This window comes from Ranitomeya imitator, chromosome 3 (assembly GCF_032444005.1).
Source record: "Ranitomeya imitator isolate aRanImi1 chromosome 3, aRanImi1.pri, whole genome shotgun sequence".
Lineage (NCBI taxonomy): Eukaryota > Metazoa > Chordata > Amphibia > Anura > Dendrobatidae > Ranitomeya > Ranitomeya imitator.
In genome coordinates, this window is record NC_091284.1 from 443940622 (window position 1) to 443967825 (window position 27204).

A 27204-nucleotide genomic window follows, 5' to 3' on the forward strand; every position below is an offset into this window, starting at 1 on the left:
ACTTAACATAAAACTAATAACTATGAAATACAAACTTTTCAAAACTCCCGCCAAATAGTCCCCAGTTCGACTCTCTCAAAAAAATGTACAAAGAAAATTTTTGAACACAAACTTAATTTTAAGGTACCTTAAGTACTATTAAAAACATATTCAATCAGAAGTAGATGCTGAGGTTTCCCCAAAAAAGTCACACTTGCAGAGCAAATAGCAAGAATTACACACCATTTTTGCATGTGTCAGGCAAATTGCTTTATGACAGTTGAGACATTCATAATTTGAAAGCCTTCTGGTTCCGCTTTCCGTTTGGCAGGTGGTGCATCTCCTTCTTTTGTGAGGTGGTGCAGATGGTGACTTTTCACCATCATCTTCTGGGCGGAACCTTTTGAGCTGAACTTGAAGGCGAGAGGGGATACCGATTGTTTTCACGCTTCTCCTGCGTAGCTCTCCAAGTACTAGTTCATGGGCCAATTTTTTCAGATACAATCGTCTACGGAGTGGTTCAAGCTTGTTTTCAAGATAAATTACTTGTGAATTTATACCACCCAAATTCAACATAGCAAAAAATATGACCTTGGCCAGCGTTTGATGTTTCTGCTGACGTTGAAAGTGGAGCACATCTGATCTGCTGTATCCACACCCCCTTTGGTGGCATTGTAAAATGTAATTATCTCCGGTTTTTTTTCTGCTCCAGTCCCAGGATCGATGGCAGCATCATCATGAAGTGTTGATAGAAGAAGTACGATTTTTTTGGCATGTGGTACATAGGAAACTAAAGCCTTTCCATTATGGAATGCAAACATACTGCTGTACTGTTGTCTCTCTTTCACACTTACAAACTGTGGCGGCAATTCCCTTTTGTTTTTTCTTACAGTTCCCACATATGACAGCTTCTGAATTTTCAGATAATCAATCAGATCACAACTTGTAAACCAATTGTCAGCTGTAATATTGCGACCCGATCCAAATAAGGGTTCAGCCAGTCTTTTTACAACATCAATGGGTTTGTTGCTCACACAGTAAGGACCTTCTGGTTGTTTTCCTGCATAAACTTCCAGGTTGTAAGTGTAGGTCTTACTGGCATCAACAAGGGCATACATTTTTATTCCATATTTGTTTGGCTTTGATGGAATATATTGACGAAAGGCACATCTACCACGAAATCCAGGGAGCATTTCGTCAATAGTGAGATTCTCTCCAGGGTAATAACTTTGTTTACAGTTTACAACAAATCTTTGAAATATATCACGAATTGGAGCAAGTCGGTCATGTGTTTTGCGTTCGGTTCGGGTAGTTCTGCCGTCAAACCGAAGGCAACGAATTAGAATCTTGAATCTGTTTATGGACATAACAAGGCTAAATTTTTCAACTCCATCCCCATCTTTACCCCAAAGTTCCTCCAAACTTTGTCTATTTGCCCTATAAGCTCCTGCAAGGTACAGTAATCCAAAAAAAGCACGCAGTTCTATTTTATCTGTGGGCTTGATGGTTCTGTTACAGATGTACTTGTCCTTTATAATGTCTATATATTGGTTGGTATATGTGACAATAGAGTCCAGAATGTCATCTGTAAATATACTGTTCCAGCATTCAACTGCAGTTTTTGCATTACGTGCAGTTCCTATTACTGCAGGAAGGTGAGTAATAATGTTTAAAGGTTCCCTACGTTTTTTCTGGAATGGCTTCTTGTTCCATTTAGTATTTTTATCTTTTCCAATATAATATGATCCAACTTCTTCATCCTCACCACTGTCACCATCTTGCTCTGTTTCAGAATCCAGGACACATTCTTCCACCTCATCATGAGAATCACTCACTTTCCTCTCCTAAATCCTCATTCAGTGTGAGGTCTCTATCATCTAACAGCATGTTTGTTACTTCCTCAACATCAAGTTGTTTGGATAAATTGTACATTTTCCTCTCCATTTCAGCAGATAATCTGAAGCAAGAGAAGGAATATGTTAGGGAACTACTGTATATGCCTGAGCAGCACACTTTCTTTTATAAAATCTCCCTTATTTCTATGAAATATCCTCACATTTTGTGCTATACATTCATAAAACAAGCTAAATAAACTATTGTGATGAATAAAAACATAAAATACCAACCTTACTGAATGTGACGTATTCACATACAATGAGCCTGAGAGATCTGTGCAGCTATATCCTCTCCCCTGAAGCTCTGAAATCCAACTGTGATATCAGGTTTCACAGACCTTCAAGAGACAGGAGACTACCTGGAGGGAGGGGGTTACCTCACAATCTGGTGAGGAAGGAGAAATGAAAGTAAAAGAGAAGCGCCTGTCAGATCAGTTGTATGTGACGGAGGGTTAAATGGAAATTTGTTTTTTGTGGTCACCATTATACCATTAATAACGGCAATCGCATCACCAGGGTTGGTAAAAACAAACCCGAATCATGTTCTCTGGGGTCTCAGCTCCACAGGTAGCCAAGACCCTGCAGAAATTCTGACTCTGGGGGGCGCTATGCACTTTTTCCACAGCGCCGTTAAAAAGCGGCGCTGTGGTTTGAGTACCCTGAATTCTCGCCGTGAAAAGGCATATCGGCGGTCGTTAAGGGTTAAAGAAACATAAATAAACATTTCTTAAAATACTCAATGCTGTTTTTAGTGGAAAAGGTTAGAGTAGAGCCTGGCCAAAAGAGTCTACGTTATCGTGGTGACAGCTTAAAAAGTCTTTTAGCCAAAACAAAAGCTGCTGGCGTATATGATCTGGTGATAAATAGGAACTGTTAAAGCTGTTGTCAATTACTAGAACAACCTCTTAAACTACGGTAAATGTTTGGCCCCGATAAAATAATAAAGCTTAAACTCGCCTCCCGTGCCGGTGCTGTTCCCGCAGTGTCAGCTCTCGGTCTCCATGGGGCTCTCATGAAGTGCTGTGATACGTGACGCCAACATCCAATCAGCGCTGACGTCACTTTCTCCACCTTCGTACAAAATGAAGAGGAAGCGAGGCCTGAAGCTCATCCCATTTCAAAAAACCTGATCTGCACATCCAAACATAGACACAGTGTGAACAGGTGCTGAACCCAGAGTTGCCAACTCGTATATATTTAAGTAAATAGGGCAGCACACTGCAGCGCCAAAACATGCAAACTTGAAAACACAAAATTTGAACTGCATTACTGCACTGAAAATATGAAAAATGAGAGCTTTTAGCGCATAAAAATGGCCAATTTTATGTGTACCTCGTAGCCACGATAAGGCATCTCTCTTATACGAGGCCCTACGCTTGACCTACCTCTCTGAGAATAAACGTCTCCATCTGAATGGGTACATGTGAAACCTCTCCTTGGACTCAAATTCTCTCTCACTGTGGAGGGGTATTGGACCTATTATAATTAAAACACCTGAAGCTAGGAGGCGGGGAGTGCACGATCAGAAGGCTAGAGAATACATTTCAAAAAACCTGATCTGCACATCCAAACATAGACACAGTGTGAACAGGTGCTGAACCCAGAGTCGCCAACTCGTATATATTTAAGTAAATAGGGCAGCACACTGCAGCGCCAAAACATGCAAACTTGAAAACACAAAATTTGAACTGCATTACTGCACTGAAAATATGAAAAATGAGAGCTTTTAGCGCATAAAAATGGCCAATTTTATGTGTACCTCGTAGCCACGATAAGGCATCTCTCTTATACGAGGCCCTACGCTTGACCTACCTCTCTGAGAATAAACGTCTCCATCTGAATGGGTACATGTGAAACCTCTCCTTGGACTCAAATTCTCTCTCACTGTGGAGGGGTATTGGACCTATTATAATTAAAACACCTGAAGCTAGGAGGCGGGGAGTGCACGATCAGAAGGCTAGAGAATACATTTCAAAAAACCTGATCTGCACATCCAAACATAGACACAGTGTGAACAGGTGCTGAACCCAGAGTCGCCAACTCGTATATATTTAAGTAAATAGGGCAGCACACTGCAGCGCCAAAACATGCAAACTTGAAAACACAAAATTTGAACTGCATTACTGCACTGAAAATATGAAAAATGAGAGCTTTTAGCGCATAAAAATGGCCAATTTTATGTGTACCTCGTAGCCACGATAAGGCATCTCTCTTATACGAGGCCCTACGCTTGACCTACCTCTCTGAGAATAAACGTCTCCATCTGAATGGGTACATGTGAAACCTCTCCTTGGACTCAAATTCTCTCTCACTGTGGAGGGGTATTGGACCTATTATAATTAAAACACCTGAAGCTAGGAGGCGGGGAGTGCACGATCAGAAGGCTAGAGAATACATTTCAAAAAACCTGATCTGCACATCCAAACATAGACACAGTGTGAACAGGTGCTGAACCCAGAGTCGCCAACTCGTATATATTTAAGTAAATAGGGCAGCACACTGCAGCGCCAAAACATGCAAACTTGAAAACACAAAATTTGAACTGCATTACTGCACTGAAAATATGAAAAATGAGAGCTTTTAGCGCATAAAAATGGCCAATTTTATGTGTACCTCGTAGCCACGATAAGGCATCTCTCTTATACGAGGCCCTACGCTTGACCTACCTCTCTGAGAATAAACGTCTCCATCTGAATGGGTACATGTGAAACCTCTCCTTGGACTCAAATTCTCTCTCACTGTGGAGGGGTATTGGACCTATTATAATTAAAACACCTGAAGCTAGGAGGCGGGGAGTGCACGATCAGAAGGCTAGAGAATACATTTCAAAAAACCTGATCTGCACATCCAAACATAGACACAGTGTGAACAGGTGCTGAACCTAGAGTCGCCAACTCGTATATATTTAAGTAAATAGGGCAGCACACTGCAGCGCCAAAACATGCAAACTTGAAAACACAAAATTTGAACTGCATTACTGCACTGAAAATATGAAAAATGAGAGCTTTTAGCGCATAAAAATGGCACCTGTTCACACTGTGTCTATGTTTGGATGTGCAGATCAGGTTTTTTGAAATGTATTCTCTAGCCTTCTGATCGTGCACTCCCCGCCTCCTAGCTTCAGGTGTTTTAATTATAATAGGTCCTATACCCCTCCACAGTGAGAGAGAATTTGAGTCCAAGGAGAGGTTTCACATGTACCCATTCAGATGGAGACGTTTATTCTCAGAGAGGTAGGTCAAGCGTAGGGCCTCGTATAAGAGAGATGCCTTATCGTGGCTACGAGGTACACATAAAATTGGCCATTTTTATGCGCTAAAAGCTCTCATTTTTCATATTTTCAGTGCAGTAATGCAGTTCAAATTTTGTGTTTTCAAGTTTGCATGTTTTGGCGCTGCAGTGTGCTGCCCTATTTACTTAAATATATACGAGTTGGCGACTCTGGGTTCAGCACCTGTTCACACTGTGTCTATGTTTGGATGTGCAGATCAGGTTTTTTGAAATGTATTCTCTAGCCTTCTGATCGTGCACTCCCCGCCTCCTAGCTTCAGGTGTTTTAATTATAATAGGTCCAATACCCCTCCACAGTGAGAGAGAATTTGAGTCCAAGGAGAGGTTTCACATGTACCCATTCAGATGGAGACGTTTATTCTCAGAGAGGTAGGTCAAGCGTAGGGCCTCGTATAAGAGAGATGCCTTATCGTGGCTACGAGGTACACATAAAATTGGCCATTTTTATGCGCTAAAAGCTCTCATTTTTCATATTTTCAGTGCAGTAATGCAGTTCAAATTTTGTGTTTTCAAGTTTGCATGTTTTGGCGCTGCAGTGTGCTGCCCTATTTACTTAAATATATACGAGTTGGCGACTCTGGGTTCAGCACCTGTTCACACTGTGTCTATGTTTGGATGTGCAGATCAGGTTTTTTGAAATGTATTCTCTAGCCTTCTGATCGTGCACTCCCCGCCTCCTAGCTTCAGGTGTTTTAATTATAATAGGTCCAATACCCCTCCACAGTGAGAGAGAATTTGAGTCCAAGGAGAGGTTTCACATGTACCCATTCAGATGGAGACGTTTATTCTCAGAGAGGTAGGTCAAGCGTAGGGCCTCGTATAAGAGAGATGCCTTATCGTGGCTACGAGGTACACATAAAATTGGCCATTTTTATGCGCTAAAAGCTCTCATTTTTCATATTTTCAGTGCAGTAATGCAGTTCAAATTTTGTGTTTTCAAGTTTGCATGTTTTGGCGCTGCAGTGTGCTGCCCTATTTACTTAAATATATACGAGTTGGCGACTCTGGGTTCAGCACCTGTTCACACTGTGTCTATGTTTGGATGTGCAGATCAGGTTTTTTGAAATGTATTCTCTAGCCTTCTGATCGTGCACTCCCCGCCTCCTAGCTTCAGGTGTTTTAATTATAATAGGTCCAATACCCCTCCACAGTGAGAGAGAATTTGAGTCCAAGGAGAGGTTTCACATGTACCCATTCAGATGGAGACGTTTATTCTCAGAGAGGTAGGTCAAGCGTAGGGCCTCGTATAAGAGAGATGCCTTATCGTGGCTACGAGGTACACATAAAATTGGCCATTTTTATGCGCTAAAAGCTCTCATTTTTCATATTTTCAGTGCAGTAATGCAGTTCAAATTTTGTGTTTTCAAGTTTGCATGTTTTGGCGCTGCAGTGTGCTGCCCTATTTACTTAAATATATACGAGTTGGTGACTCTGGGTTCAGCACCTGTTCACACTGTGTCTATGTTTGGATGTGCAGATCAGGTTTTTTGAAATGTATTCTCTAGCCTTCTGATCGTGCACTCCCCGCCTCCTAGCTTCAGGTGTTTTAATTATAATAGGTCCAATACCCCTCCACAGTGAGAGAGAATTTGAGTCCAAGGAGAGGTTTCACATGTACCCATTCAGATGGAGACGTTTATTCTCAGAGAGGTAGGTCAAGCGTAGGGCCTCGTATAAGAGAGATGCCTTATCGTGGCTACGAGGTACACATAAAATTGGCCATTTTTATGCGCTAAAAGCTCTCATTTTTCATATTTTCAGTGCAGTAATGCAGTTCAAATTTTGTGTTTTCAAGTTTGCATGTTTTGGCGCTGCAGTGTGCTGCCCTATTTACTTAAATATATACGAGTTGGCGACTCTGGGTTCAGCACCTGTTCACACTGTGTCTATGTTTGGATGTGCAGATCAGGTTTTTTGAAATGTATTCTCTAGCCTTCTGATCGTGCACTCCCCGCCTCCTAGCTTCAGGTGTTTTAATTATAATAGGTCCAATACCCCTCCACAGTGAGAGAGAATTTGAGTCCAAGGAGAGGTTTCACATGTACCCATTCAGATGGAGACGTTTATTCTCAGAGAGGTAGGTCAAGCGTAGGGCCTCGTATAAGAGAGATGCCTTATCGTGGCTACGAGGTACACATAAAATTGGCCATTTTTATGCGCTAAAAGCTCTCATTTTTCATATTTTCAGTGCAGTAATGCAGTTCAAATTTTGTGTTTTCAAGTTTGCATGTTTTGGCGCTGCAGTGTGCTGCCCTATTTACTTAAATATATACGAGTTGGCGACTCTGGGTTCAGCACCTGTTCACACTGTGTCTATGTTTGGATGTGCAGATCAGGTTTTTTGAAATGTATTCTCTAGCCTTCTGATCGTGCACTCCCCGCCTCCTAGCTTCAGGTGTTTTAATTATAATAGGTCCAATACCCCTCCACAGTGAGAGAGAATTTGAGTCCAAGGAGAGGTTTCACATGTACCCATTCAGATGGAGACGTTTATTCTCAGAGAGGTAGGTCAAGCGTAGGGCCTCGTATAAGAGAGATGCCTTATCGTGGCTACGAGGTACACATAAAATTGGCCATTTTTATGCGCTAAAAGCTCTCATTTTTCATATTTTCAGTGCAGTAATGCAGTTCAAATTTTGTGTTTTCAAGTTTGCATGTTTTGGCGCTGCAGTGTGCTGCCCTATTTACTTGAAGCTCATCCCAGACTTCCTCTTCATGTTCAGTTTGTCCGAAGGCGGAGAAAGTAACGCCAGCGCTGATTGGGCGCCGGCAATATGTGTCACAACACCACACAAGAGCGAGTGCTAAGATTGCTGGAATGATGCCAGCATGGGAGGTGAGTATAGTTCTTTTTTATTTTACAGGAGCCAAACATTTAGTTCAAGAAGGGGGCCTCTTATTAGTGGACAACCTCTTTAAAGTGTGATTAGTGAGGATGTGGTGCAGAAGTGGAGTTTTTCCAAAACTGGGCGTGGGACTGTGGAAGGTTAAAGGGGTGGAGACAGAGATGGGGTGGAACATGGGTGGAGTCTCAAGGGGGCATAAAAATGTTACCAGCATGGGGCCCTGAAATTCCTGGTCGCAGCCCTGGATACACCGATGACAATACGCAATGGGCTATTTCCTTTATGTGAACTATGGGAGCCAGCACCCAAGTGAGAGCCAACTGGTGCAAGGCTCACTTGGTGAGGTGGATCCAGGAAGCCACAATTCAGAGCAAACACTTGGAGACCGAGCGTTGGCACAGCAGCCCGTAGGCACATGGAAGGATGAGGACTCAGAAAATTGGAAATGCAAACAACTGACAAACTGGCAATGCAGGATACACTAGAAGCCACACAATCAGGACAGAAGTAAGGAGAAGGCAGGTCTGAAGCAGGTACATAGGTGTAGGTTTGCGAACAGTGTACAATAAGGCTATGTTCACAGGCTGCGGATTTTGCTGCGGATCCCATGTGTTTACAGTACAATGTAAACCTATGGAAAAGGCAATCCGCAGTGCACATGCTGCGGAAAAAAACTGGTGGAAACGCAGCGGTTTACATTTCGCATCATGTCAATTCTTTGTGCGGAATCCGCAGCGGATTTACACCTGCTCCATAATAGAAAACCGCAGGTGTAAAACCGCAGTGGAATCCGCACAAAAACCGTGGTAAATCCGCAGGAAAAACGCACAGTTTTTGCCCTGCGGATTTATCAAATCCGCTGCGGAAAAATCCGCAGAGGATCATTCTACATGTGCACATATCCTAACAGTTCAGGATATTCACAGCAGGTAGTGGGTTAAATGGCAGCAGGTGCAAGTATTGCCAAACAGACTACTTCAAGAAGCATACAGCAAGGAATGAGTTTACCTGCAGGAATGATGGAAAGTTCACAGAAGTCTAGGGAGGCAACAGGAACCGATGACTTGGATAAAGTCAGAGTTCAAATACACATCTTTATGACGCAGTTCTGGTTTAATACTCTTAAATAGGGGTGTGTCCAAATAGGTTATGGACTAGGGAGATGATGTCATGGAGGCACACTGGGCCACCTGCTAAAGGGCGGTGGCCATAAGGGAAGGAGGCGAGACAGGTGCGTAATAATTGAGGGTGGATGAAATTATACAGTCCAGCTGCTGAGGAGGACAAAATCCCATCCACCAGCCGGAAAAATGCTCTGACATTAGCTGGTAATAGATAGCCTGGCTTTTGGCTCCATCAGTATGTGAACAAAGTTAATAGGGATCCGTTTCAGATGCAAAATAGCACACACTTTTTTGTTTATTTAGCCAAATAAGCCACACTGCTCATCACTAAGGCCGGGTTCACATTGCGTTAGTGCAGTCCATTCAACGCATACGTTAAACGTACTGCGCTAACGCAAGTGCCGACTTTGGCACAGCGCTAGCGCAGATGGAGTATCTGCTAGCTCCATCTGCGCTAGCAGTGACGGACCCAGAAACGCTGCAGCCCGCGTCTTGGATCTGTCACTCAATAACGGCACATCGCTAGCGCACGTCCATTGTGGGTGTGCGCTAGCGATGCGTCCGACATTGCATTCAATGGCGGCGTTAACGGACTATGTTACACCGCGTTATGCCGCGGTGTAACGTAGTCCGTTTAACGGAGACACTGAACGCAGTGTGAACCCGGCCTAATAAGCAATGCCACACCTGAACCTTTACAATGACCTTTTCATATGTTGATTAGATGCTTTAAAGGGAACCTGTCACCCCAAAAATCCCGGGTGAGGTAAGCCCACCGGCATCGGGGGCTTATACACAGCATTCTGTAATGCTGTAGATAAGCCCCCGATGTTACCTGAAAGAGGAGAAAAAGACATACATAGTAACATAGTAACATAGTTAGTAAGGCCGAAAAAAGACATTTGTCCATCCAGTTCAGGCTATATTCCATCATAATAAATACCCAGAAACGTTAGACGTTAGATTATACTCACCCAGGGGCGGTCCCGCTGCTGGTCCGGTCAAACGGGTGTCTCTGGTCCGCTGCGGCGCCTCCCATCTTCATTCCAAGACGTCCTCTTCTGATGTTCAGCCACGGCTCCGGCGCAGGCGTACTTTGTCTGCCCTGTTGAGGGCAGAGCAAAGTACTGCAGTGCGCAGGCGCCGGGCCTCTCTGACCTCTCCCAGCACCTGCGCACTGCAGTACTTTGCTCTGCCCTCAACAGGGCAGACAAAGTACTGCCTGCACCAGAGCCGTGGCTGAAGGTCAGAAGAGGACATCTTGGAATGAAGATGGGAGGCACCGCAGCGGACCAGAGACGCCCATCCGACCGGACCAGCAGCGGGACCGCCCCTGGGTGAGTATAATATAATGTCTTTTTCTCCTCTTTCAGATAACATCGGGGGCTTATCTACAGCATTACAGAATGCTGTAAATAAGCCCCTGATGCCGGTGGGCTTACCTCACCCGCGATTTTCGGGGTGCCAGGTTCCCTTTAATACAAAGGATAGGATCAGAGTCAATGCATTGCTGCTAATGTTGATGTACTGTTTCCTGAAACAAGAGGAAGTTAGAGTCTAAAAACATAAAAGGCAAATGTGAAAATTGCAAGATTTCTATTCTTTATATTTAATACAGATTTTTATGAAAGTTAAAATGACAAAAAAAATTGTAAGAAAAATTAACACAAAATCAGATTTAAACAATAGGTTATTTTCTGATGATAGATTCTGATGATAACTTCCCTTTAAAGGGAGTCTGTCACTCCCAAAACTCAAATTGAATTACATTGGCATGTAAAAGCTTGGACACCCCTGGTCAAAATGACTGTTATTGTGAATAGTTAAGCAAGTTGAACATGAAATGATCTCAAAAAGGCCTAAAGTTATAGATGACACATTTCCTTTGTATTTTAAGAAAAAATATATATTTTCAGCTTTTCCATTTTAAAAATTACAATAAGGAAAATGGTCAGATGGAAAACTTTGGGCGCCCTGAGTGGTTAGTATCTAGTAGCACCCCCTCTTGCAAGTTTCACAGTTCACAAATGCTTTTTTGCTGTCAGACAAGAGTCTTTTAATTCTTGCTTGACCAGAAAAAAGACGTGCAAGCCGGTGGTGTATTTCACTTGCGCTGCTGATAACCCTCAAGGCAGAGGTAAAATCCAAAAAGTTTAATATTGAGGTTTTTAAAAGTTAACGCGTTTCAAGGTTCTACCGGTACATGACCTCTTCATCAAGACAAAAGTTTTTTCTGGTCTTTCTTTGATTTGTTTCATATTGCTAGTTTGCAACCACACCAGGTGATTGATTCCCCATCTCTTATCTCTACCATCGGATAAGACCCTCTTGAGCTTCTTGTCTCCTAGTTTTCTCTCCTAGTTTTCTCTCCACTGAATTCTTGCTTGAGGGATTTTCATTCATTCTTCCTTGGAAAATTCTGTGAGACTCCTGGGTCGTCTTGCATGCATGGGGTATGTTTTAACTTTTTTCTATCCTAAAAAATGCTTATTAAGAAAAACAACTTTACAAACATTGTTTAGTGCATATCGTTAAGCGCGATTTGCCTGTATAAACCTGCAATTGAAGTACATACACATACAGATATCTGACCAATTTCTGTCCAATAAGCCTAAATTGATGTATATAAATAGATTTTTTCATCTTGATTGAAATATGTCTCATCAGCCAAAAAACTGATTTGACATGCCTAAACATCTGTCTGCCTAGCACAATAACTAATATATATATTAAAAACAACCCCATAATAATAAATAAAAGGGTTGCATTTTAGGAACGATTACTACAGATGTAATCTTTAAGATTGGTCTGATTGGTCAAATAACTAGTCTTTGTTCACACGTTCCTTATTTGCCACCAATACCTGATGCCTTGACAGTAAAAAAGCTGCAGCCAAAAAGTAGGTTTTGATGGTTTTTCTGCAGCTCTTCTTGCTGCAGTTTTTTTGCTTAGTTTCTACCATGCAAGCATGAACAATACAAGGTGTTAGGGCACCAATGCAAGACGCATGAAAAAGCACAAAATATTTTTGGAAAAAAGAGCAACTTGATCAAATTATTTATTAGTGGAAAAAGTTTTTTATGTCTGAAAAAATAGTGACTATTCTGAACAAAAAAGTTCATATAAGTTCATGAAAAAAAATACACAATTGCAAATTTAAAAACAGCGGGGGGAGATGAATTGGTCGGGAATAGTTTACCTAAAGGTACTGTCACACTGGACGATATCGCTAGCGATCCGTGACGTTGCAGCGTCCTCGCTAGCGATATCGTCCAGTGTGACAGGCAGCAGCGATCAGGCCCCTGCTGGGAGATCGCTGGTCGGGGAAGAAAGTCCAGAACTTTATTTCGTCGCTGGACTCCCCGTAGACATCGCTGAATCGGCGTGTGTGACACCGATTCAGCGATGTCTTCACTGGTAACCAGGGTAAACATCGGGTAACTAAGCGCAGGGCCGCGCTTAGTAACCCAATGTTTACCCTGGTTACCAGCGTAAAAAAACAAACAGTACATACTTACATTCAGCTGTCTGTCCCTTGCCGTCTGGTTCCTGCACTGACTGCTGGCCGTAAAGTGAAAGCAGAGCACAGCCACAGCGGTGAGTCACCGCTGTGTGACTCACCGCTGTGCTGTGCTTTCACTTTCACTTTACGGCCAGCAGTGAGTGCAGGAACCAGACGGCAAGGGACAGACAGCTGAATGTAAGTATGTACTGTTTGTTTTTTTACGCTGGTAACCAGGGTAAACATCGGGTTACTAAGCGCGGCCTTGCGCTTAGTTACCCGATGTTTACCCTGGTTACCGGGGACCTCGGGATCGTTGGTCGCTGGAGAGCTGTCTGTGTGACAGCTCTCTAGCGACCAAACAGCGACGCTGCAGCGATCCGGATCGTTGTCGGTATCGCTGCAGCGTCGCTAAGTGTGACGGTACCTTTAGACATTGACTGAGCATTGAGTTGGTACAGCATTGTTTACTTTACACATATCACTAGTTTAAATAAACTGTACTAATACTAACAGCCATGCTCATCTGCGTAAACAAACTTGGGAAATTTAAAAATAAATGGGTTTCACACACTGTTGTAGCTATGTTTTTTCACTGAAATGCTACAAAAGTTGATAGCAAATTTTTTGCTGTGCTTTTTTTGCTGTGTTTGGTGATGCTTTTTTTGCACTTACTCACTGTATTCTGTGGGTATAAAATTCAGCAAAAACGCTGAAAGAATTGACATGCTGCAGATTTTTTTTTTTAAAAAGCAGCAGTTTTGTAATTCAGTCAAGGAAAAAAACAGGTGTGTGCATGAGATTTCTGAAATATCATAGCTGATGCCGGTGCTCTAAAAAGTAGCTTTTACTTTGCATAAAAAAACCACAGCAAAAAAAGAAATGTGTGAACATAGCCTAAATGTGTAAACTCAAATTACTACTGTGGTTTAATAGTTTAACTTACTGCGTTGGCAAGTGTAACTGCATCAAGCTCTTCTTTTCCCAGGTGGCCACAGTATATGGAGCTGACAATATTGATCATAAAACACAGAACCTGGGAAACAATCTGTTTCAAGAAAAAAATAAGTTAAACGAGCTTGTATTTAAAAATAGAAATTGATAAAATACACTGGCGCTACAGCTAGAATTTAATAGGGACAATTTACCCAAAGGAGTGCTTCTAGATTCCGGGATCAAAAATAACACCATGGGAGCATCATCAAGCAATACATTAACTAAAGGGGATCAATTCATAACATTAGACGAATATAATGTAACACCCAGCATTGATGATGCCTCAATGGAGTTCTCAATTTATGCAAACTCTAATTCCACAATTTTCAACTTGTAGGAGAGACACCTTGAATAAAGATAATTCTCCCAATCAGGTATTAAAGGGACACTGTCACCTGAATTTGGAGGGAACAATCTTCAGCCATGGAGTCAGGGTTTTTGTGTTTTTGATTCACCCTTTCCTTACCCGCTGGCTGCATGATGGCTGCAATATTGGATTGAAGTTCATTCTCTGTCCTCCGTAGTACATGCCTGCACAAGGTGCAATCTTGCCTTGCGCAGGCGTGTACTATGGAGGACAGAGAATGAACTTCAATCCAATATTGCAGCCAGCATGCAGCCAGCGGGTAAGGAAAGGGTGAATCAAACACACAAAAACCCCGCCTCCACGGCTGAAGATTGTTCCCTCCAAATTCAGGTGACAGTGTCCCTTTAAATACCTCAATCGAGACAACTAGCACATTGACTACAAGTAACAAATTATTTCACCCGCAGACTAAATGCACTAATGAAGATACTAATTTGGTAGGTACCAGTAACAGGTATACCCCACTGGCATTAAATATGGAGGACCCTGGAACTCCAATCTTGAACCCGGTAGGCAAAGAGCCTCACTCAAGTAATATTTTGAATAGTAATTCAGGTTCATGAAACAATAACAGGGGTGCTATTCCTAAAATAGGCAAAGGCATAACTACTAACAAAGAAGGTGGGGGGAGCAGGCAAGGGAATAAAAGTAAGACTAACTATAGCAAGGAAGGAAACCAAGTATTGAATAAGGTTAGAGGGGCGGGAATACAACAACGTATCACTTGGGATTTTTTCTGGGTAAGACCCATAAAACAAAAACAAAAAGAGGCACCCGGGGGGAAACTCTCTAAAAAGAAGGTAGTCAGTTCAAGTAAACTCCCACAACGAATATATAATCTTAGTCCCCATGCACATCTGCCAACGAAATCTCCCTCCTACAAAAAGGACTCAAGTTTGCGCCAACACAACAGGCCAAGCCATTCAATCTATATATAAGCATGAAAAAATATCTAAGGAACCTAGCTCTTAAGAAATATTTTATAAAAAAAAGAGCGAATATCTACCAACTATAATCTCAACGGTGCATCAAGATATGTGCATACCTCCTTGGCCAATCCATCAGCATTCAACCAAACCCAAGAATATTCAAATGCTTTCCATATCTTTGATTCATTGGTCTCACGGGACATTAGGAAACTTTCTCAAAATAACTATAAACATGTGCTGCAAAATCTAACCCCACAAGAAAGGAAAGCGATAAATGATCTACAGTCTAATAATAACATTGTTGTGCGACCCGCGGACAAGGGCGGGGGGATGGTAGTATTAAGTCATACCATGTACCACCAGGAGTCCATGAGACTCTTGGGAGACCGTATTACCTATAAAAAACTAAGCAATGACCCCACTAACCATTTTATTTGTAAACAACATCTTGGCTCAGAAAGGCAAAACTATAGGCATTTTAAACAAAAATTAATATTCTTATATTATGAACAAAAACCTCAGTAGAGCCAATTTTTATCATATTCCGAAACTTCACAAAAATACAACCAACCCCAAAAGTAGACCCATCATATCAGGGATCAATAGTTTAACAGCCAACCTGTCCAGATATGTAGATGTTCATTTGCAAAAATGTATGCAATCGATACCAGCATACTTGAAAGATACGGGCCATACACTGGAGTTTTTGGAGAAAATTAAGTGGAAACAGAACTACATAATGGGCACCCTTGATATTAAGTCATTATATACAGTTAGGGTACCGTCACACTATACGATTTATCTACGATCACGACCAGCGATAAGACCTGGCCGTGATCGTAGGTAAATCGTAGTGTGGTCGCTGGGGAGCTGTCACACAGACAGCTCTCCAGCGACCAACGATGCCGAGGTCCCTGGGTAACCAGGGTAAACATCGGGTAACTAAGCGCAGGACCGCGCTTAGTAACCCGATGTTTACCCTGGTTACAAGCGTAAAACTAAAAAAAAACAAACAGCACATACTTACATCTGGTGTTTGTCACGTCCCTTGCCGTCTGCTTCCCGCACTGTGACTGCCGGCCGTAAAGTGAAAGTGAAAGCACGTCACCGCTGTGCTCTGCTTTCACTTTACGGCCGGCAGTCACAGTGCGGGAAGCAGACGGCAAGGGACCTGACGGACACCAGAATGTAAGTATGTGCTGTTTGTTTTTTTTTAGTTTTACGCTTGTAACCAGGGTAAACATCGGGTTACTAAGCGCGGCCCTGCGCTTAGTTACCCGATGTTTACCCTGGTTACAAGCGAACGCATCGCTGGATCGCATCGCTAGATCGCTAGATCGGTGTCACACACACCGATCTAGTGATGACAGCGGGAGATCCAGCGATGAAAGAAAGTTCCATACGATCTGCTACGACGTACGATTCTCAGCAGGATCCCTGATCGCTGCTGCGTGTCAGACACAGCGATATCGTAACGATATCGCTGGAACGTCACGAATCGTACCGTCGTAGCGATCGAAATGGTATAGTGTGACGGTACCCTTATAAACCAAGCGGCAGAATATTTCCTCCAGGGTCTGGGTACATATACGGAAACACAGATTCAGTACTTTCTGGATTGTGTCAAATTTTTACTACAACACAATTATTTTTTATATGAGGGTCAGTACTATATCCAAACGTGGGGTACCGCGATGGGTACGAAATTTGCGCCAAGTTACGCAAATACCTATGTTGCCAGGATGGAAACCCTATATATCTGTAATGAAGGGTTATTACATCCAGCCCTAGTGGTCTGGCGTCGTTTCATAGACGACATGTTTTTCATATGGGAGGGTTCCCATAAAGACCTAAATACCTTTATCCTAGGATTAAACAACAACCAATACGGTCTAGAATTCACCCCTAACATTAGTACTATCAACGTGAATTTCTTAGATTTGAATATTTATGTTGAACGTAATCAACTGTATACCAAGTGTTACCGGAAAGAAGTTGATTCAAACAGCTTTATAAATATAACTAGTTGCCATCTACCGGTGTGCCTAACGAACATACCTAAAAGCCAATACACAAGAATACGATGTAACTGTTCACATTTGGCAGATTTTAATGAGGAAGCTAAGCATCTAACCCAACAATTTTTGGAAAAGGGGTATTCTCAACCACTGTTAGTAAAATCACAAAATTAAGTAGCTGAATTATCCAGGGAATATATATTACAAACAAAAATAAATCTGCAAGTGCAACAGAGGGGACTCTAGAACAACAAATCCGTGATTTACCATTCATAACACAATACCATGCTGGACATAAAAGGTGTGTTAATATCATATGCAAACATTAGTCAGTCCTGCAAAATGATAAGGTGATTGGTAAATATCTTCCCAGCTATCCTAAGTTTATTTATAGAAAAGCCCAGTCCCTGGGACATCTAATAGCTCCCACAACTAAAATGGTCCTCACAGATAAAATAGGAGAAAAATCAACCGTGAATCGACCAAAGGCTGGCTTCCTACCACGTGGAGGGTGTTACGGCTCTACACATACTACCTTTAGGAAAACTAGACAACTAACATTCCTGGATGTGGATGGAATCAAAGAATTTCCCATTAAGGACAGTATATCTTGCTATACCACTGGAGTGATTTATGTGATCCAGTGTCCATGTAAGAAGTTGTATGTGGGCCGTACAAAGAGACAATTAAGGGTGTGCATTAAAGAACACTTCAGGAATATTCAAAAAGGGTTCTTAGAACACCCCGGTTGTGAATTCTGCTTTTGGGCTCCCTCCGGTGGTTGTAGGTGGTAATGCAGTTGTCCCTGAAGGGCAGTCTTGGTCAGGTGTTTCTGCTGATTGCAGTTCTGACTGGGGTTTTTAGGTGTGCAGGATTCATTAGTCCTTGCCAGTTGTCCATGGTTCTGGGAGGAGTAGGTTCTCTGTCTGGTTCCTCCTGCCTTGCTGCTAAATCTGCAAAGATAAGTGTTTGGTTTCTTTTTCTGTGGCACACATGCTGTGTGCTAATAATTTTGTGCTATTCATTGTTTTCTCTTGTCCAGCTTAGATTGTGTCAGTGTGTCCATCAAATTCAGGGCAGCGCCTGAATCCACAAATGCCATGACAGAATACGATGACAAAGAACAGATCAAGGTAACGGACAGAAGAAATTTTGACTGTACCGTACCAATGGTGGCAGACCTAGCGAACCGCTTAGTGCGCTTAGGACAATCAGAAATAGCATGAGTGGAATCACCACAGTAAAAACACAGCCCATTCAGACGTCTGTGTTCTTGCCGTTCAACTCTGGTCAAAGTCCTATCACACTGCATAGGCTCAGGTTTAAGCTCAGGTAATACCACCAAATGATGCACAGATTTACGCTCACGCAAGCGTCGACCGATCTGAATGGCCAAAGACATAGACTCATTCAAACCAGCAGGCATAGGAAATCCCACCATGACATCCTTAAGGGCTTCAGAGAGACCCTTTCTGAACATAGCTGCCAGCGCAGATTCATTCCATTGAGTGAGCATGGACCACTTTCTAAATTTCTGACAATATACCTCTATCTCATCCTGACCCTGACAAAGAGCCAGCAAATTTTTCTCTGCCTGATCCACTGAATTAGGTTCATCGTACAGCAATCCGAGCGCCAGGAAAAACGCATCGATATTACTCAATGCAGGATCTCCTGGCGCAAGAGAAAATGCCCAGTCCTGAGGGTCGCCGCGCAAAAAAGAAATAACAATCAAAACCTGTTGAACTGGATCACCAGAGGAGCGAGGTTTCAAGGCCAGAAATAATTTACAATTATTTTTGAAACTCAGAAACTTAGTTCTATCTCCAAAAAACAAATCAGGAATAGGAATTCTTGGTTCTAACATAGATTTCTGATCAATAGTGTCTTAAATCTTTTGTACTCTTGCCGAGAGCTGATCCACAAATGAAGACAGACTTCTAATGTCCATCGCTACACCTGTGTACTGAACCACCCAAATGTCTAGGGGAAAAAAAAGGCAAAACACAGTGCAAAGAAAAAAAAATGGTCTCAGAACTTCTTTTTTCCCTCTATTGAGAATCATTAGTACTTTTGGCTTCCTGTACTGTTATGAAAGGCAATTCAGTACCACAATGGACATAGCGGTCAGAGCACATACAGTGATCTGACAATAACCCAAAATCATAGAACGAGCTCTGAGACGTGGGAACTCTGCAGACCGCAATCCCTAATCCTCTCCAAACAACACTAGAGGCAGCCGTGGATTGCGCCTAACTCTGCCTATGCAACTCGGCACAGCCTGAGAAACTAACTAGCCTGAAGATAGAAAATAAGCCTACCTTGCCTCAGAGAAATACCCCAAAGGAAAAGGCAGCCCCCCACATATAATGACTGTGAGTTAAGATGAAAAGACAAACGTAGAGATGAAATAGATTCAGCAAAGTGAGGCCCGACTTTCTTAACAGAGCGAGGATAGAAAAGGCAACTTTGCGGTCTACACAAAACCCTAAAGAAAACCACACAAAGGGGGCAAAAAGACCCTCCGTACCGAACTAACGGCACGGAGGTACACCCTTTGCATCCCAGAGCTTCCAGCAACAAATTAGACAAGCTGGACAGAAAAAATAGCAACAAATAGCAAAAAAGAACTTAGCTATGCAGAGCAGCAGGCCACAGGAATGATCCAGGGAAAAGCAAGTCCAACACTGGAACATTGACAGGAAGCCAGGATCAAAGCATTAGGTGGAGTTAAGTAGAGAAGCACCTAACGACCTCACCAGATCACCTGAGGGAGGAAACTCAGAAGCCGCAGTACCACTTCCCTCCACCAACAGAAGCTCACAGAGAGAATCAGCCGAAGTACCACTTGTGACCACAGGAGGGAGCTCTGCCACAGAATTCACAACACCTGTCGTGCCAGGGTGTTGGGCCTTGAAAGTTCATTCCTGTGAAGCGGCCCGCATTCCCAGGGGATTCCCGTTTAAATCACAATCTCGTGCAAAGTGGCCTGGCTGCTGGCAACGGCGGCAAATGGGCTGTCCATCCGGTTGGAAGCGGTCGCGGGGTCTTCCTCTCCATGTCGGGTATTTCCGGGGTCTCATCCATGGAACATCCTCTCTACGGTTTGCCAACTCCATCTTGGGTCCTCTCATCTCCTGCATGGTTTTAGCCATTGAAGCAACAACATCAGTTAAAGAGTCAAGCTTTTGTTGAAGAGCCTCATTAGTACTGGGCCCCAGGGGCTTAGCAATGGCCCCGGACATAGCTGATGTCACTGGCACTCCCTGTTGTTGAGGTGCCTCTGCCATGGGTTGCGCAGGATCCTGATCCCGAGGTGCCTCTGCCAGCTGGAGACGTATAGCGCTCTCCTTTAATTGGGCAAATGTCAATTCAGGGTTCTTAAAAACAAGCATACTCACATGCCCCCGGTGAGAAGGGGTGTAGAGTCCCTCAATAAATTGATCTCTTAGTAGTTTATCCGCTCCGGTGTTAAAAATGGGTTCAGCCAGTGTAAGTGATTTAAGGGCTTCCTGCAGGTTTAAGGCAAAGTCTCTCACGCCCTCATTAGCTTTTTATTTGCAATTAAAGAATCGTACTTTAGCTTTGCTGCCGGCAGTGGTTTCAAATGTAGCTTTTAATCCAGCAAATATGCGTTCAACAGGGCCTTTTAGATCAGCTGCCCATGCTGTGACTTCTCGCTTAGCATGGCCACTTAACTGCATCATCAGGAGACTAACACGCTGAACTTCACCCACGGGGAACATGTCAAAATGGGCCAGCATCTTTTCTCTGAAATCGTCAAGGGTATTAGGCTCACCTTCATACATTGGAAGCCACGTGCCACCCGGGGTATATGGCATCAGCACCGACATGATGGGCGCCACTCCTTGCACCGCTGCACTGCCGGACTCTCTATCGACACTCTGTCTTTCAGCGGCATTAGCGTCGCCGGGTGCTGCGGCATCTCCGTGCTGCGACATACTGTGCCCCCTTAGTTAATCCGGACCCTTCCGGTCCTCCGCTTCCGTCAGGATAGTGTAGATTCGTTCCGCTGTGCAACAGGATTGGTTTTCCACTTGCTCTGACGTCAGAGCGCTCAGCTTGGTGCCGCCCACAATGACATGCCCCCTGCTGCTCCCGCCTGCCGCGCCCTCTGTAATGGTGGATTCTGAAGTTTTTCAGTCAGACTGGGGCTCAGGTAATGGCGTAGCTCAATTAACAGTCTCGTGCCTAACGGTTATGAGGTGATTACCTCGGGGGATGGCGGCCATCTTTACTCCATTATAACCAATGGGGAAAAGTCACTTTCAATAGTTTTCAATGGGGAATGGAATTTTCTTTAATAAAGTCAATTTTCAATATTTTTCATCCAAGCTTTCACAGTTTTGGGCTCCAATCACGGCACACAATACCTGGTATACGGGCTGGCTCGATCCTGTTCGTGACGCCAATTGTGATGTCCAGGAGACCGGGGTACCCAGCACCGGACCAATGGGGTCTGTCTCTTGAGGGAGATGTCACGGGTGGCTTGACCCGGTGCTGTGGCCTCAGGCAATGCACAGTGTAAGGGGTATCATGAGGGAACAGGCACTTACTTGATCAGCAGCAGGTTCTCCCAGCGGTGATGATCCTGATCCTGGATAGATGGCTATTGTCCAAATGAAAGACTGAGGCACTGAAACGTTTAACCAGTTTACTTCAACATAAAAGGATTTACAACCAGTCCTGTCACCGGAGTCTGTATGGGAACTCTGAGTTACTTTGACCCTGCCGGGGTCTTCGCCTCTTATTGTACGCAGTTTCTGTGTGGCCCTGCTGCTGTATGTGAACTGGCTGCCGGCTCAATCTGTCCCCTCCGGGTCCTGGTTCGACGGGCAACCCGAGTCCTTTTATCGGCTTACCCCCTCCGGGAGTACCGCTGAACTCTGTGTCTGTTGCTGCGTCCGGCCCTAGTGAAGCTGATATCACCTTACGTTTTTCCGGTTGCTGTATTATATATAATGAATACAGCCACGGATCCAGTATCCTACCCGGTTCTCACAATGTCCTTTTTCTCTGTCCCTTTTCTCCTCAGGCCGGTGATTTGGGCCTGGAAACCGTCATAGGGCTGTTAGAAATTCAGCTGTATGACCTCTCACTTTCAGCTCCTTAGCCCAACTGCCAGTTCTTTTCTCAGACCAGAATGGATCAAGGGGAGTCTCTGGAGCTCCCCCTTCTGGCCGGAGGTGGTAGTGCAGTCTTGCTATCTTAGTATTTGTATTTAGTGTCAGTAACTGTTTTTGTGGCAAATACCCCTAGGGGTGCCACAGGTACATGTTTTAGATTACTACTAGGTTGACACTAATAATATAAATAGCCATATTAAACACTAGTGGATTATATTTCCATCATATTTTAAGATATTTATATAACATTTTAACTTTTAACATTTTAAAATTTTTCATATATTTATTTGTGTGTCTTTAATAAAAGTAAAGTTTTAACCATTTTATGTCAGGCTGTCTTAAATTAAATTATATATCTGCAGACAGTAATAGGTTAAATGCAGTAAAGGATGTCTTTATAATCCCCAGGGTGCTACTATGATAAAAAATGAATTCTAATCAACTAATAAATTTATAATCAAACAAACACCCCTTAATGTGGGTTATTTAATGGGTGATTGGGAATCTTCTCTTTTACATAGGGAGATAATACATACAGTCATGGCCAAAATTATTGACACCCCTGCAATTCTGTCAGATAATACTCATTTTCTTCCTGAAAATGATTGTAAACACAAATTATTTGGTATTATTATCCTCATTTAATTTGTCTTAAATGAAAAAACACAAAAGAGAATGAAGCAAAAAGCAAAACATAATTTCACACAAATCTCCAAAAATAGTCCAGACAAAAGTATTGGCACCCTCAGCCTAATACTTGGTTGCACAACCTTTAGCCAAAATAACTGCGACCAACCGCTTCCGGTAACCATCAATGAGTTTCTTACAATGCTCTGCTGGAATTTTAGACCATTCTTCTTTGGCAAACTGCTCCAGATTCCTGATATTTGAAGGGTGCCTTCTCCAAACTGCCATTTTTAGATCTCTCCACAGGCGTTCTATGGGATTCAGGTCTGGACTCATTGCTGGCCACCTTAGAAGTCTCCAGTGCTTTCTCTCAAACTATTTTCTAGTGCTTTTTGAAGTGTGTTTTGGGTCATTGTCCTGCTGGAAGACCCATGACCTCTGAGGGAGACCCAGCTTTCTCACACTGGGCCCTACATTATGCTGCAAAATTTATTGGTAGTCTTCAGACTTCATAATGCCATGCACACGGTCAAGCAGTCCAGTGCCAGAGGCAGCAAAACAACCCCAAAACATCAGGGAACCTTTGCCCAAAAAGCTCTACTTTTGTCTCATCTGACCAGAGAACATTCTTCCAAAACGTTTTAGGCTTTTTCAGGTAAGCTTTGGCAAACTCCAGCCTTGATTTTTTATGTCTCGGGGTAAGAAGTGGGGTCTTCCTGGGTCTTCTACCATACAGTCCCTTTTCATTCAGATGCCGACGGATAGTACGGGTTGACACTGTTGTACCCTCGGACTGCAGGGCAGCTTGAACTTGTTTAGATGTTAGTCGAGGTTCTTTATCCAACATCCGCACAATCTTGCGTTGAAATCTCATGTCAATTTTTCTTTTCCGTCCACATCTAGGGAGGTTAGCCACAGTGCCATGGGCTTTAAACTTCTTGATGACACTGTGCACGGGAGACACAGGAACATTCAGGTCTTTAGAGAGGGACTTGTAGCCTTGAGATTGCTCATGCTTCCTCACAATTTGGTTTCTCAAGTCCTCAGACAGTTCTTTGGTCTTCTTTCTTTTCTCCATGCTCAATGTGGTACACACAAGGACACAGGACAGAGGTTGAGTCAACTTTAATCCATATCAGCTGGCTGCAAGTGTGATTTAGTTATTGCCAACACCTGTTAGATGCCACAGGTAAGTTACAGGTGCTGTTAATTACACAAATTAGAGAAGCATCACATGATTTTTCAAAAAAGTGCCAATACTTTTGTCCACCCCCTTTTTTATGTTTGGTGTGGAATTATATCTAATTTGGCTTTAGGACAATTCTTTTTGTGTTTTTTCATTTAAGACAAATTAAATGAATATAATAATACCAAATAATTTGTGTTTGCAATTATTTTCAGGAAGAAAATGAGTATTATCTGACAGAATTGCAGGGGTGTCAATACTTTTGGCCATGACTGTAAGTGCTTTTCCTGGGTTGGTAGCTATAAGCAATACATGAGGGTGTAATTGAAGGTGGAGCGCGCAGCTGGGTACATGCAGAGTTTCTATATATGGAGCATCAAACAATGGGCGGTAACCCTGATGAAGGAGTGCGTTACACTTTGAAACACGTTGGTTAGAATTGGCCCTGCTGAGGCTCCATAGGCCAGTGACGTCACACGCTGCTTGTCAGTGTCGGCCATTTTTTTCTCCGTGCATCCAGGTACGCCACTGGCCGGGCCGTCTCTGGCGCTGAACGCAGTAGCGGTAGTCCCCACCTGCTGTACCCGCTGCTACCGACGCCAGAAGGTACGTGCTTACCCCCTGAAGTGGACGGGGTTGTTTTACGGCCCCAGTGAGCACCGGTGTGCGTGGGTCTTGTACCCCAGTCCTCTGTAAGGTGACGAGCCGCTCAGCAATCTACATACACCTTCATACAATAGGTATGTAAACAAACCAATTACCAACAGGCATTGTTGACTGTTTCTAAAATTATTATATGGTACAGCAAGTTTCAGCACAAGTGGGTGGAATATAGGGAGTTCAGTGTCTCCCCTCTCTCACTTCCTATATGCTAATTATTGAGCTGGCATGCATATTAACATCGTGTAGTAGGTGGTGTTTATAACCTTTGTGTATGGGATATTTCTTTATGACTTTCTAAGACCACGTATTTGTTTAGTCGGTGAGTAGTCCTAGGCACTTGTAGCGTGGTATTTCTCATTATTTAATTGCATTTAAAAATATATTGATATACTGAAGGATGTTATTAAGAGCTTGATCACACCACTGTAATTTCTGTCCATTGCACTTGGACAAATTTTATTGTATGGGGCTGAGCACGTATCTGCTTATGTGGTCAAAGGAAAAATAATGCTGTGTTTCTGAGTTTGATCCCATTTTCAATTTGCACTCAGCTATGCAAGTCAATGAGTAAGTGGAACTCATTAGACTGCACTCAGATGACATATGAGTGCAGTCCAATTTCCGCGCACTGACACAATGGAGAAGATGGGGAAATTTTGTTCTCCATCTCCTCCTCACAGTGTGCTCTAATTCTATCATTTGAGAGAATCGGATCACGCTGTTTTGACACTCTGATCAGAGTTTTATTAGAGTGTCATTTGCATAAATTGCCCAATTCTCTAGAATAAGAGAATCTCTGGCCGTGTGATCCTAGCCTAAGTACACATTAGGGATGATTTATCAAACCGTTATTGCTGTAATTCTGGCAGAAAACTGTTTGAAATGTAGCAATTTTTTTACTTTTGTTGTCTTTATGACAGTGTTGGCCAGTCCCAACAACATTTTGAAAAGGAATAATGAATCATACATGACTGCAACTTTCATGCAATTATGACTTTAGGTTTTGTGCTCTCTTTCTGTAGCCTAAATACTTGTTTAAATTTTGTGGTCAAACAACATTTAAATAGCAGAAATTTTTTTTTTTTAATTGTCTAAATAAACCAAAATGTTACTGTTCTGAGTTACTAGAATTAAAATCACATGTTAGTTGTGTGACTTCTCTTTCCTTATAGGAAATACACTGGGGAAAATTTATTAAATATTTCCAATTTGGGCAAAAAAACGAGTACATGCCTTGCATCACAGTGTGCGTCAAAATATTGCCATAAAATAAAGACAGTAAATAATCAAATCCTTAATGCCCTTGAGTAAGATTAATTAAAATGCGTGAGTTCGTTAATGAATTTGGCACATATTTCAGCAGCCATACGCCGCTTCAAGAAATGTGCTGTAGTAAAGAACTGGACAACACTTTTTTAAACAAATCTGTTTTTATTAAAGATTTGAGAAAAAGTGACAAGGTGTACCCAAACATAAATCCAAATGCAATAAACGATTAAATACACCGGTGCTCCTGAAAGTAATGAATATAAGCTAAAGCTGCTGGGGCCTAGACAGTTTCTGTGCCTAATCTGTCATGTTGAAGAAAAATATATAAAAGAAGGAAAAAGATACCGCGCTAGAGCTAATGCAAGACGATTACCTGCAAGAATAAGAAAGGTACAATAAAAATCCTGATGAAGGAGGTCCGAGCACCTTTGAGACGTGTGTATCTGCTCTCCTCGACCATATGAGACATCGTGTTCACCGTCTCTATGAGCATATCTGCTTTTCCTGCTTACTTGCTGCCCTACAATCCGAACACAGCACCTCCATCTCAACAAATTTAAGTAAGACCTAATACTTCTTATAATATTATCTGTTATTAACACCTGGATGCAGGTTGGTAATCTAGTGGTCTAATATTGGGATACAGCCATATATTATTAATATATATACCTGTGCATCTAATTTGTGATTATCAGCAATTTCATCAGCACATTTAATAGTGTATATTTCCGTATCTAGGTCTGTACTCGGGCCAAATATTACATACATATATATAAAACACTCTTTCTTAATTTCAATCCCTTACTAATATTATCTGATATACCGTAAGTACACAACCATATGGTGATTAAGAGCACAATAACATTAATTGTATAGGTTGAGTCTTTTAGTTCATACAATTTTGAGGAGGCGCTACTACTTATTGTATCTTTCTTATTCTTGCAGTATTAGGCTGGGGTCACACTAGGCTTAGGGAAATACGGTCTGTATTATACAGGCGTAATACGCAGAAATTATCCCAAAACAGTGATCCGTATATAATCCGTAGGCAGGGTGTGGCAGCGTATTTTGCGCATGTAAACCTCCGTATGTTATACATATGGCATCCGTACAGCGAGATTTTCTCGCCGGCTTGCAAAACGGACATATAAAGGATCCATGGGCTCAAATATTCATAAAAACATATATACAGTTTATATATATATATATATATATATATATAGACACATATATATTTATATACAGTATATATATATATATTTATATTTCATACAGCGCTAGAAAGCTTAAAAGCCGGTAATTCAATTGCCGGCTTTTGCTATGTCCTTCTCAAACCCGACAGGATAGTAGTGTTGAGCGATAACT

The 27204-nt window shown here is 42.5% G+C and overlaps 1 protein-coding gene across 1 annotated transcript in view; it reads right to left on the reverse strand.

Annotated features, from left to right (window-relative positions):
- Positions 1–27204, reverse strand: part of LOC138670215 (multidrug and toxin extrusion protein 1-like) — a 269225-nt gene that overhangs the window by 176300 nt on the left and 65721 nt on the right. The window contains exon 2 of the mRNA XM_069757362.1: positions 13584–13685. Coding sequence (XP_069613463.1) covers positions 13584–13685 — 102 coding nt within the window. The remainder of the gene's footprint in view (positions 1–13583; positions 13686–27204) is intronic.